The sequence below is a fragment of the Myodes glareolus genome, chromosome 11, assembly GCF_982192425.1.
Source record: "Myodes glareolus chromosome 11, mMyoGla1.1, whole genome shotgun sequence".
Taxonomy (NCBI): domain Eukaryota; kingdom Metazoa; phylum Chordata; class Mammalia; order Rodentia; family Cricetidae; genus Myodes; species Myodes glareolus.
In genome coordinates this window covers 14,300,292-14,313,546 of record NC_142036.1, presented here as the reverse complement: position 1 = coordinate 14,313,546, position 13,255 = coordinate 14,300,292, and the positions used below count along the sequence as shown (strand labels likewise).

Sequence of the window (13,255 nt, the reverse complement as noted above, 5' to 3'; positions counted from 1 at the left end):
TGGGGTCCTTCACGTCCACTGTGGCGCCCTTCACCTCCACTTTGGCCCCCTTCAGGTCCACATGGGGTCCCTTCAGGTCCACCTTGGGCATCTTGAAGCTGGGCATCTTGAACTTGCTGTCTTTGACGGCCATGTCCTTATCGAACACGGCTTGTTCCCCATCCAGTTTGACCCCAGGAGGCTGGACATCAACCTCCACGCTGGGAAGGGAGACCTCTAAATCCTGGATCTTCACCTCGCTTTTGGGGCTTTTCACGTCCACTGCGGGACCCTTTGCGTCGACTGTGGGGCCCTTCACCTCCACTTTGGGGCCCTTCAGGTCCACATGGGGTCCCTTCAGGTCCACCTTGGGCATCTTGAAGCTGGGCATCTGCACCTTGGGCAGGTGGCCCTTCAGGCCGGCTCCATCAGCATCCTCTGTTGCCTGCTCTCCCTCGGGAAGCTGGAAGTCTGGCAACTTCACGTCTACCTGGCCAGTCTTGATCTCCAGGTTGGAGGCAGCCTGTTGAAGGCTGAGGTCTGGTGTCTGAACGTCACCCTGCATGGAGGGCAGGGACAGCTCTGCTTCCATCTTGGGTGCTGCCACCTCCATAGTGGCTCCCATGCTGGGCTTGCCAGTTGCGGACACGCCGAAGGAGGGCATCTTGAACTTGGGCATCTTGAACTTGCTGTCTTTGGTGGCCACATCCTTTTCAGCATGGGGCAGATCCTCCTGTAGCTTGGCACCGGGGGCCTGGATGTCTACCTTCACGCCAGGCAGGGACACCTCCATGTCGGGGCCTCTAACCTCAGCTTTGGGGCTCTTCACGTCCACCGTGGGGCCCTTCACCTCCACTGTGGAGTCCTTCAGGTCTACGTGGGGTCCCTTCAGGTCCACCTTGGGCATCTTGACGTTGGGCATCTGCACCTTGGGCAGGTGGCCCTTCAGGCCGGCTCCATCAGCATCCTCTGTTGCCTGCTCTCCCTCGGGAAGCTGGAAGTCTGGCAACTTCACGTCTACCTGGCCAGTCTTGATCTCCAGGTTGGAGGCAGCCTGTTGAAGGCTCAGGTCTGGTGTCTGAACGTCACCCTGCATGGAGGGCAGGGACAGCTCTGCTTCCATCTTGGGTGCTGCCACCTCCATAGTGGCTCCCATGCTGGGCTTGCCAGTTGCGGACACGCCGAAGGAGGGCATCTTGAACTTGGGCATCTTGAACTTGCTGTCTTTGGTGGCCACATCCTTTTCAGCATGGGGCAGATCCTCCTGTAGCTTGGCACCGGGGGCCTGGATGTCTACCTTCACGCCAGGCAGGGACACCTCCATGTCGGGGCCTCTAACCTCAGCTTTGGGGCCTTTCATGTCCACTGCGTGGCCCTTTGCGTCCACTGTGGAGTCCTTCAGGTCTACGTGGGGTCCCTTCAGGTCCACCTTGGGCATCTTGAAGCTGGGCATCTGCACCTTGGGCAGGTGGCCCTTCAGGCCGGCTCCATCAGCATCCTCTGTTGCCTGCTCTCCCTCGGGAAGCTGGAAGTCTGGCAACTTCACGTCTACCTGGCCAGCCTTGACGTCCAGTTTGGAAGACGCCTGCTTAATGTTAATATCTTGTTTCTTAAGTTCCCCCTGTTTGGAGGGAAGGGACTCTTTCGTTTCCTTCTTTGGTGCTGACCCCACCATTGACTTTTGTGCTCCGGGCTTGCTCGATGGACACTCTAGAAAGGATGGCACCTTGAGCTTGGTCATCTTGAAGCTTATTTCTTTTTCTGAGTACTCCCCACCCTTATCTGGAATGTCTGCTTCTATATGCATTGCCTTTGGTGTCTGTCTGATCTCTATTTTCTCTGATGAGTGTCTGTCTTTTTTACCTTCCCCTTCCTTTCTCTCTGGTTCCTCTTTCTGTTTTTCCTCGTCCAATGTCTCCTTGTCCTCTGTGCTCACTTCTTTTCTCTCCCTCTTCCCTGTTACTGCCTCCTTAGTTGGAGACCATCCAAAGGACGGGATCCTGAACTTGGGCATCTTCACTTTTATTTGTCCTGTCTGTGTGAGGTGTTCTGTGCCTTTCTTCTCCTGTTCACTCTCCCAGCCAGTAGTTCCATCCTTTCCTCCTCTCTCTGTAGTGAGTCCTGTTCTTCCTTGTGGCTCTGCTGTCACTTGCAGAGTCTTTTCTGTCACTTGCCTGTCTTTTCTCTCCCTGTCTCCTGCTTCTCTCCACTCCTTCTCCCCTAGTCCACCTTCTTTCGTTCCTTTTTTTGTCTCTTTAGTCTTTTTTTTCGAAAACCCAATTTCTGGGGTTTTTGAGTCACACAGGGCAGCCTGTGTGTTGTCTTGGTCAGGCTTGTCTTGCAGGGACAATCTTGCAATGCCAATTTCCAGACTTTCTACTACCTCCCATTCATCATCCCAGCTGCTTCCTGGGGCTGGTTCTGCTCTATGCTGGCTAAGTGTCTTTTCCTTGCCTTGTTTTACCAATTGCTTTTTCTTCCTTTGATGTCTGTCTGTTTTCACCACCATTTCTCCAGGGCCTTCTTTTTCCAAGTTGGAAAGACTGGGCTTTGTGGTCATCTGCGTAGTTAGAGCAGACACAAACCCAGATGCCTGCGTCTCGTTCTCCTGCAGCTGGGTCTCTTCCAGCAGTCCAGCATGATCTCCCCTGTCCTGGGGCTCTCTGCCTGTCTGCTCGGTTATATTTGCATCCTGCCCTGAGCGCATCCCAAATCTCAGGTTCAGGAACCTCCTTCGTCTTCTTGTCCCCGACTTCTGCTCCTGGCTGTCAGCTGTCAGCTGGGCCTCTGTGTCTGTGCTTGTAGGGGACACATCATGTGTGTCCCTTTGCTCTGAGGCTTCTGAGGAACTGTGTGAGCGTCGGGGACCTGCTCCCCGCTTGCTCCCTAAGGCTTGAAATTTCGGCCAGGAGAGTCTGTCCTGGGGCCGCCTCTGGCGACCGTCCCTGGATTTAGAAATAAGCCTTTCTCGGTCTCCATCTACCTCTAGTGTCTTTGTAGGTGTCTCCATGTATCCATCAGCAGTATCCTTGTCCTGAAACAGGAGAAGACGCTGTTTGGTTTGGGTACAATAGCCAGTACTAGAGACACTGTTCACAGGAATGGGGTCTCTAGTGCAGCTGGGGCTACCTTGTATCTCTCTGGGCAGTGGGGCTACCTTGTATCTCTCTGGGCAGGACCTTACCTGCTTTTCCTGGCTTTTCAAGCCTTGCTGAGAATGCGGAATGGCCGAGTCCTCTCCCTTGCTGGCAGAAAGCTTCCGTTTGATCCTGAACTGTACTTTGTATGGTTCTGAGTACTGAAGGATTTTAAGAGCATCTTCATATTTCATGTGGTCAAAGAATATGGTTGCACTGAGAAGTTGATCCCCTAAAGGGAGAGGAAACCAAGTTCAGTGCCCCAATCCCCACCAGAATAGAAATGGCACAGGGGGCTGTATAGGCAAGGGGAAGGACTATAGCCAGCTCCCCAAAGGCACCTCAAACAACTGGCAGAAAATCAGGGCACAGTGGGCAATCCCAGCCTAGGGTGGCTGAGCAAAGCCCTTGGGGCCATCCAGAGCCTTAGGTGAGGCCCACCCCTTCCAGGTTTCTCCATTTCCCCCTCATCCTGGGTTGAGGATGGAACCCCCAGGGATGGGCCAGCTTGGTACCTTCTCTCAGGCTGAATAGTTTTGCAGCAGAGGAGTCCTTCAGCACTTGTTTGACAAAGATCCCCTGGTCCCCTCCACCTGTGACAGTGTAGCCACTGGCTCCGGCCTCTACCTCAGTCTTCAGGGTCACTTCTGTGGCCTCCTGCATAGTCTGGGCAGAAGCACACGAAAGGCGTGGTGTGCATTTGCCCATCTCATCTGGGCACTACTGCAATGGTCGGTATCTCCCAAGGGTGACGACCTGTGCTGCCTGGGTAGAGGTTGCAGCACCACCCAGGGGGCCAGGCTGCTGTGCCCCGCTGCAGACAGCGTCAGGCAGAACCATCTCCCCTTGCCCCACAGGAGGCAGCCTTCCTGCTCATCCTTCACTGGCTCCGTACAGATATGTGACGCATACGTCCCATGTAGGCAGTAGTGCTGGATCCCAGCAGGGACATAAACACCGGGGAAGTCTGCAAAGGATGGCCACCTTGATGGGTACCCACGGAACCCCTCCCATCTCCTTGGCCAAGGCCGTTCCTTACCACAGCCCGGTACTGTCTTCCACAGTGTCGCTCACTGCACACTGAAGCACGGTTGCACACGTGTTAGTCAGGAGTCAGACTCTTCCCATGAGAAGGCAGACACTAGCCTCCGCATCTGCCCCTCCCAGACCCGAGGCACAGGGTGTGCCCCTCCCTCTACCACCTGGGGCTATTTCCTGGCTTGTCACTGCTGTGGTACCTACCTCTGTGTGACTCATGCTGGAGAAGGCTGTGGATTCCCCTGAATCCCTTTTCCACCAGGATCTCCGTCTGCCAGAGGAGCTGCGCCTGCCCTGGTTGCTTTCCTGCAGTCAAGAGGTTGAGAGTTACCACTTACTCTGCTAAGGAGACGGGGGTGCCAGAGAGGATCCGGGAAGGGGAGCCCAGGATGCAGGAGTACAGGGACTCCAGGGTGCGGAGTGTACAGGGGAGCTGAGTACCCAGGCCCTCACTAGGAAAGGCAACTGTCAGCCTCCTGTTTTCTCTCTGGGGAACAGGCATGCGCCCACCCTACAGCAGCCGGAGGTACTTTAAAGTGGGGAAGATCCTCAAAGTGCAAAGCAGGTCCTTGGCCCAGACATCCCTCCTCTGATCAATGTCATGGCTCCTCTCACAAGGAAGTTCACAGTCTCCTCTCCAAGGTGGCATGAGTGTACATGTATGTGTATGTGCCATGAAGGAGTTATGTCCCTGCCATACCCTACACACGGATTTTCAGAGTTTGTCTCTCTCTCTCTCTCTCTCTCTCTCTCTCTCTCTCTCTCTCACACACACACACACACACACACACACACACACACACAAGCTTCAGTGTCCCCACCTCCACAGTGGCTCAGCCAGCTAAAGGGAGGGACACTGGAGGAGAAAGAAGACCAAGTGCATACAGCAGGAAGGGCAAGCGGGTTGCACAGACAGTCGTGAACAGGGAATAGTGGGACATGCGGGCCACACCTAAGCCTTCCTTCTGCCAGTGGTTCTGCCCGGCAGGCTTACCTGGGCTCCGAAGCCAGCACCTTCAACTGCGTACTCATAAACAGGTGAGGACCCCTGCGGTCTTGGCCGAATGATCTCACCCACAGGCCCTTCAGTCACCTGGCAGAAAATAATAAAGTTACCTCCAAGCACTAGCCCTCCAGGCGGGGGGAAGATGGGGTGGGGTGACACTCACAGAATAGTCCTCTTCAGTCTCAGCCCCTGGGTTCTGCTGCTGCAGCTGTCGACCGGACACTGCAGAGATAAAGGCTGTTAGTGGACGTGAGGGCGGTAGGCTGTAAGGTGAACGTGGGTCTGAGGGAAGATCCAGAGACCCTGGGTGGGGAGAGCAACCGCAGAATAGCAGCAGGGATTTGGGCGCTCGGACATTATATAGATTTGTATATTTAGTCCCAGAAAGAAACAGAAACAGTAACTACCCTGAGCCTGAAATGAATATCCAGAGTTGCTGCGATATGCTCTGCTAGATGTCCAGCATCCATCCAAAATTTTTTTCACAGGCAGTAAAAAGAAACAAAAAGGGGGAGGAGCAAAGCACACGATGGAAGGAAGGCGTCTCTGAGAGTTCACAAGTGACGGAAGGTGTCTCCAAGAGTCTGCGATGCACATTTAACACAGACTCCAACTGACCACTCTGAGAGTCCACGATGAGCATTTAACACAGGCTCCAAGTGACCACTAACGGATCATTAAAAACACCAAAGGAAACCATGTGTAGAGTTAGAGAGTGGTGGCAGGCTCTCATAAAGAAAAAGAACTTTCGAGGGCTAGAGATGTATTTCAGACTGCTAGCCTAACACGCACAAAGTCCTGTTTGAGTTTCTAGGACTGCAAACCCCAAACCCCAGCATAGTGGGGCACACCCGCAACCCCAGCACTTGGGAGGTAAATGCAGCAGGACTGGGAGTTCGAGACTATCCTTAGCTATATATTTTCAGGACAATCTGGGATACAAGCTACATGTATTACATAAAAATTAGTAAATTCAACCCTGAGTTTTTAAAGCCAAAATTATGAAAATTCTGGAGTGGAGTATGTGCTAGAGAGACTCAACAGGAGATTGGAGGAGCCTACAGCAAGCACTTCAAACTGCACTGCACAGCCAGTTTGAACCCAGAGGAGAAGCTGACGAAAGCAGAGCAGAGAGCCTCAGTAACCTGCGGGGGCAAGAAGAGGAAAAGACAGAAAACGCACAGAAGCAAGGGAAGGAACCATTCGGTAGAACCAAGAGGCTCAACAAATCCCGAGCAGAGATATTTATACAACAAACCATGGTCAAATGCTTGAGACAAAGTGGCCCAACACACGGGCAGGCACAGAAAGATCACTGACACCCGGCTTTTCAGCAACAAGGAATAAAAGTCAGCCCTGGACCTGATGAAACAGAAGACTCAGCCAGTCAAGATGCCTGGCAACCAAACTCCAGGACCCATGAGACAAACAGAGAGAACTGACCTCCATATAAGCACCATGGCAAGGGGACCTGTGTACACACACACACACACACACACACACACACACACACACACACACACACGGGGAGGGCGGGGGTGGAGAGTGTCTAGGCAATACAACATGACCATGACTCAAAGCAAAAAAAAAAAAAATTTTTTTTTTTTTTTGTATTTTTGTTTTTCGAGACAAGGTTCTTTGTAACTTTGGAGTCTGTCCTGGAACTAGCTATTGTAAGACCAGGATGGCCTCGAACTCACAGAGATCTGCCTGCCTCTGCCACCCGAGTGCTGGGATTAAAGGCATGTGCCACCACCATGCGGCTTAAAGTAAAAGTTAAAGAGAAGTCAGGGTGTGGTGGGGCTGGTTTTTCAATCCCAATATTCCAGAGGTAGATGCAGGTGGATTTCTGTGAACTCAAGGGCAGACTGGTCTACATAGTGAGCTTCTGAGACCCTATCTAAAAATAAATAAATAAATAAATAAATAAATAAATAAGGAACTGTGGAAATAAGAAGAAAATTTGACAATATTTGCAAAGACTGAAAGAAAAGAACTTGATAGCCCATTCTCCTGCAACAACCACCATTGAAGGAAGGAAGGAAGGAAGGAAGGAAGGAAGGAAGGAAGGAAGGAAGGAAGGAAGAAAGGAAGGCTCAGTTGGTAAGAATTTGTCTTCCAAGCATGAGTTCCTGAACTCAGTCCCCAGTGTGAGAAGTCTAAGAAACCCGGAGTGAGCATGTGAGGAGCAAGTGGAGCCGGGAGTAAGCATGTGTTACTGACAAAGACCAATGCTTCAGACCTGTGGAAATTGGCAAGGCCCTCCTCTAATCCATGTGCTGACAGAGGGTTCAGAAAGCCCGACTGCAGCATCCTCTTCCCAGATGACTGCAGCTGAGACGGTGCCCTGTGGAGACTTCCCAGTAGACTAGCTAAGCCCTCCTCGTGCTGAAAGTAATAAACACACAGAGGGTTCAGGGTTCAGGCCGTGTAGCTGCTGTTCCAATGGCAGAGTGAGCGTGACCTACTCAGCCCCACTGGAAAGTGGCCTGCTGGTATCACCAAGGCCATTGCTGTCTGCCCGCTGGCCCTACAGCTTCTGAGCCAGGCACCTGCGTGTCACCAGCATGTCATCATGATGCCAGTGTGCTCTGTTGTCCTAGTGACAACTGTGCTCATTTCTTTTGTTTTTTTTTTTTTTTAAGATTTTTTTATAATGTATGCAGCGTTCTGCCTACATGTATCCCTACAGGCCAGAAGAGGGCACCAGATCTCATTACAAACAGTTGTGAACCACCATGTGGTTGTTGGGAATTGAACTCAGGACCTCTGGAAGAACAGGCAGTGCTCTTAACGTCTGAGTCATCTCTTCAGCCCCAGCTTTGTTTGGTTTTGACAAAGGGTTTTTCCCAGGCTGTCCTGGAACTCACAGAGATCCACCTGCCTCTGCCTCCTGAGTGCTGGGATTTAAGGTGTGTGCCACCACACACCCAGCACCCTACAAATTTTTTAAATGATATAAATCAAGGTACTTTCTCTGTGCCAGGTATAGTGTTTATTAGTCAGAAGATAGAAAGGCAGTGAGTGGTCTCTTCTTGTACCCTGCCTGACTCTGTAAATAAAGTTTTATTGGGACACAGAAGAAACAAACAAAATTTCCCCACACAGAAATCTAGCCTAAAGACCCTGATTTCTGCTAAATATTCATAGAACAGCCCTGATGGACATGGGCCGTGGCCGGGCCTGGGCTCCAGAACTATCTCCACAGGGCGAGCAATGCTGAGGATAAAGCCCCACCCCTGCTTCAGGCTTGTCTTGAGGGGTGGAGTCCCTGCTACACAGAGGTTGTCTCCCTAGGTAGTGGACCTGTGCACTGACCTTGAGAACGTTCCCACAGGGACAAGGAGTCCAGGCCTAGCTGGATTCTGTCTGTAGCTACTGTGCTCTGGCCAACCTGGATTTCCCTGTGCGTGCAGGGGCCACCCACCATCCACCTATCCCCAGCCGCACCCTGGAGCTATGCCCATCAGTACTGGTCACTCTCGCTTCTTCTCCTGCCTTTTCTGCTGTCCCTCTGCAGAGCGGCTCTGAAAGGGCCGGGATGGAGCTTCCTGGGGTTGGTCCTCCCAAGGGAGGTGGGGAGGGTCAAAGATGGCCTGCCAGGTCCCACCTGTCCTTCCTGGTACTCTGTGGGTGAAACCATGAACTCTGACCTCCAGGACATCAGGAAAGCCACCTTCTCCATTTATAAGACTGACCTTGGGCAAAATAATAGCCAAGGAACCCAATATCCCTGGAGCCCCCAAGTGCATGTCCCATAACCCAGTGGTAGAAGGGACGTGTGCCAACCATCTGCCTCCATCACCATCCCCCAGCCTCTGTCCATGCACCCATCACTGCTGGGGCTCCCAGAGCTGCTCGGAGAACCCATATTGACTTAGGGGATGGAGAAAGGGCAGGTCAGGGGATGTGGAAACGGTGACTATAGGAGGAACACTGGGTCACCACCCTTCCTGGAAACTGGACAAGTGTAGATGAACCTGTGTCTTCCTATCTCCCTGCCTGAGGCTGGAGCTCTGCCAGGCCCAGCAGTGACCTACCCTGAGAAATTGTATCCCAAATCTGTTTCAGGGGAGTCTCTTGGCTGTCAAAAGCCTACAAGGGAAGTTGTTGACAGCTGGGATGAGGGCAGCAGGAAGCAGAGCAGCCCTGGCCCTGCTATCTGGGGTTCGGGTCCCTTCTCGGGCTTAACAAGTTTCAGTACAGCCAATCCCAGTCACACGCCCCCTCTTCCTTGTAAGGGTGGAGAGCAATGGCTGAGAAGAGGCATGAACTCTTCCACTAGGCTGCACTCCAGGGGTTAGCAGGATCTTCTACCCAGCACCGCACAAAGAAGGAAACAGAAGGTCTCCTGACTGCAGGATGGAGCTTACTCCTAGCAGCTGTGGGAGCGAGGCGAGCCTCAGGGCTGTCTCATCCACCCAAACATGACTCCCAGAGAACAGCGAAGCACCCTACCTGCCTGCCCACATACGTCTCTCAAAGGCAGCTCTGTAAGCAGCCCAGCCTTGAACACTGCCACTTAAATAATAACACGGTTGTTGACAGTCACCAAAGCGCCGTTTTATAGAAGAGGAAATGGGGACACACCTGAGCCAAGCCTGGCAAGTCTGGCCACTGTCACCTGATATTTTCCCAAATTCCCTGCCCCTACCAGCACCCCAACCCCTTCACACAGTTCTAAAAACTGCTGCTAACATCCCACTCCTGCATGTACAAACCTGAACTCAGGAGGACCCCAGGACCCTACAGAAGCCACTGTATGATGGAACATACACTCACCACAGCATGATGGAACTGAACAAGGACACAGTTGGGGCACCACGGGGCAACCCCGGTTTGGGAGACAAGCAGGGGCTGTATAGGGGGCATGCTGCCCCCATGATCCATGGTCATCTTCATACCAGTAGGGCAATGGAGGCAGGGTGGGGCATTCGCTTAAACAAAACTAGACTTTGCATTCAGACTGCTTTGACTTTCGTGTGGGGCCTGGTGTGGAGGCCATGTTTGCATGTCACGGGGGCAGCGGGATCCTTAGGAAACTGGCTGAGAGAACGCAGCTCTGCAGTCGCTTGAGGGTTCGTGTGTATGGGTGCGCCCGCATGCACATGGGTCTGGTCAGGGCTGCCTGCCCCTCTGAGCATCCAGGGACAGTCCGACACAAAGCACTGGCAGTGGGGGCCCAGGGCAGCCCACACTACAAAAGCTCACACACAGCCAGATCCACCCCGCCTTGCATGTATTCAGGCCTCGCCCCATCTTGGAACTCCATAAAGCAAGTGCTAAGCTGGGCTGACTGTCATGAGACCTTCAGACCTTGTGAAGCAACACCCCAGGCGGTGGCGGGCCTGCCCACTCCATCCCCCAATGCTCTGTAGATGAGTCTGAGGACTCAGCAACAGTGCCAGCTCTGAAGGGTTGAACCACACCCTCCAGGGCCAGAGCTCTTCCCCACATAGGCCAGCTACGCCCAGGGGGATGCTCTCATGTTTCTCTCCCAAAACAAGCTCAACCTCTCCACCTGCCTCAGCTCATTGCTTCCTCCTGTGTCAGGTCCTCTCCAATGTTGGCCTTTTCACAGGCTGCTCCCCCACACAAACTTCTCCCAAGGCAAACTCACAAGCAGTGGGTTGGTTTTGGTTCTGTTGTTGTCTCTGCATCCCAAGCACTTAGAGCTTGGTATACAGTAGGCACAAAATAAATGCTAGCACAAGAAATGGCTGAGGAAGGGAAGAGAATGAGCTGGTCAAAACTCTTGGCAGTGCTGAGTGTGGTGGCATGTGGCCATTAGTCCCAGCACTCAAGAGGCAGAGACAAGAAGACAGGAAGCTCCAGGCCAGCCAGAGCAGCAGGTGGGCCCATCAACCCAAAAGATTCAGAAGCCAGCAGGAATGGCCACCACACCTTCAACCATCCATGAATAGACCGGACACCCTGATCCTTTGAGTAGAAGGGTAAAACCCTGGACCCCATGAGCAGGCCACTGCTCCGGTCCCACCTCGGGTAAGGTCTTGTCAGAGCTACCTTCAAAACCATCCTGAGCCTCTGTACACCAAACCAGGTCAGTTGTCACCATCTGAGGACTTCTTCCTAAGCCACAAGGCCCAGCCTTGAGGTTCTGTGTCCTGCTACTAAAATACCCTTGGCACCAATGTCCCTCACAACCTAGGCTCTCTCCAAGCAAAAACCACTAGTCACATCAGACAGGGTAGGGACATGGGCAGCTGGGAGTTCTGCGGCACCCCACAGCCTGGGCTGCAAATCGGGGGGGCAGCTGGGAGTTCTGCGGCACCCCACAACCTGGGATGCAAACCGGGAGGCAGCTGGAAGTTCTGTGGCACCCCAGAGCCTAGAATGCAAACCAGGAAGCACCACTTGGTTCCAGGCATCTGGGGTCGAAACAGCTCCTTGCTAGCATTTTCCCAACCCAGCCTGGTTGGCCCTGGCACACGTTTAACTGGAGCCACAAAGAACTGGCACCCCTATCCTTCAACAAGGAAGACGCCCAGCCCAGCGCCGTCCCTCCAGCCTCCCTTGCTGGCTGACCATTCGGCCCCTCTAACCTGCTGAGTGGTGAGAGGGGCAGGTGTTGCAGGGCTGAGCCCAGAAGGGGACGGGGTGCAGAAGGGGTGCAGCCACTTCTCCGAAGAGGACTTCTTCCCAAACTTGTCTAGAAGAAATCCTGGACTGGCTGCTTCCCACCAGTTCCTCCCCTCCACAGCCCCTCCCCTCACTGTCCCTCCTCCCATGTCTTCAGCCAGGCTCAGTGCCCTGCCAATACCCCCCTTCCCCGACACACACACACACAGAGACACACACACCCTACCAGAGGGAGTGGGCGGTTCCCCTCACAGGCTCAGTCTCTGGGAGCCAAGGATCCCACCCCAGCTCCCCACCCCCACCAGCCCAGGCAGCTGACCTGGAGAGGAAACGCCTGCTGTCTGACTCACAACCACTAGCCCAGCCAGCTACCGACTCTGTGAGCAGTTGGCTGGCCTGTTGTTGTGTGGATATTCAGATATGAAGCAGGTTCTCCCATTCCCAGGCCTTGGGCCTCGGTTTCCCTGTGGTGTCTTGGGGTTCAAAAAAGGGTAAGGGGCTGGATGTGGTGGTTCATGCCAGCACTTGGAAGGTAGAAAAGGCAAATCTATGTGAGTTTGAGACTAGTCTAGTCTATGTGACAAGTTCCAGAACAGTCAGAGTTACACAGTGAGACCCTGTCTTTAAAAAAAAGAAAAGGAGAAAGGAAGTCCGAAAAGGCTAGATTGACCCCCAACACACCAAACACAACACCTTTCTAGTCGTCTGGCAAATGACATCTCCTGTACCTAGAGAGAAGGGGTACTATGTAGCTGTAGCTGCCCCTCAAAACTGACATTTGTACTTTACTCCCTTGGTTTGCAGAGGCTGGGGAACCTGCCCCCTTGGGCTTCAGACCTCCAGTCACCCACTGCCCAGAGCTGTTCCCTCTCACATGCCTTCTGCCACCTCCACCCTCAGCTCCTCACTTCCAACCCCTCCTTGTTCCAGGTAACCAGCAGGCCTGGGCAGGAGTCACAGATGTGCTAGCATAGTTCTGCAGGGCCCCCAGGGTTGGCTGTGGGCACCTGAACCTAAGGACAGGCTGCAGCAGGCTCACACAGCTAACGGGTCCAGCCCAGGGTTCCAGGATAGGGAAGGGTCAATATGGGCAGTCCTGCCAAACATTCATCACACTGGCCCAGAAATGAGAGCCACTGGGAGCAGAAGAACCAAGCCCTGTACTGGGATATAGAAGCCAAGAGCAGCCTGAGGTGGAGACCACCTCAGAGAACTCTAAGGAAGGGAGAGGGCAGAGATCACTGGTGGGTAAATAGGCAAAGAGGCGCTGGAGTTATCCTCAGTCCTGGGAGGGGAAGAACTGGCAGGCTTCTCCCAACCTGGTCCTAAAAACCTAACGGTGAAAGTGGAAAACAGTGTACAAGGAAGCTGGCGAGGTCTGCTCCCCACCTCCCGCTCCAGGGCCCCACTCCCAGGCAGCTCTCACCTGGGAACTCTGTTTACTGCCCAACACCAGACCAAACTGTCAACTCTAGGTGGGGCAAGGCTGCCTGAG

General features: G+C 53.5%; 1 protein-coding gene across 1 annotated transcript in view; it reads right to left on the bottom strand.

Annotated features, from left to right (window-relative positions):
- The window catches only part of Ahnak2 (AHNAK nucleoprotein 2), a 29,802-nt gene extending 17,951 nt beyond the window's left edge, over positions 1-11,851 (bottom strand). Inside the window, 8 exon segments of the mRNA XM_087911491.1 lie at positions 35-1,276; positions 2,291-3,013; positions 3,164-3,348; positions 3,632-3,782; positions 4,359-4,460; positions 5,149-5,247; positions 5,324-5,382; positions 11,724-11,851. Of these exon segments, the coding sequence (XP_087767617.1) occupies positions 35-1,276; positions 2,291-3,013; positions 3,164-3,348; positions 3,632-3,782; positions 4,359-4,373 (2,316 nt within the window). The 5' untranslated portion in view covers positions 4,374-4,460; positions 5,149-5,247; positions 5,324-5,382; positions 11,724-11,851.
- Between the last annotated feature and the right edge of the window lie 1,404 nt (positions 11,852-13,255).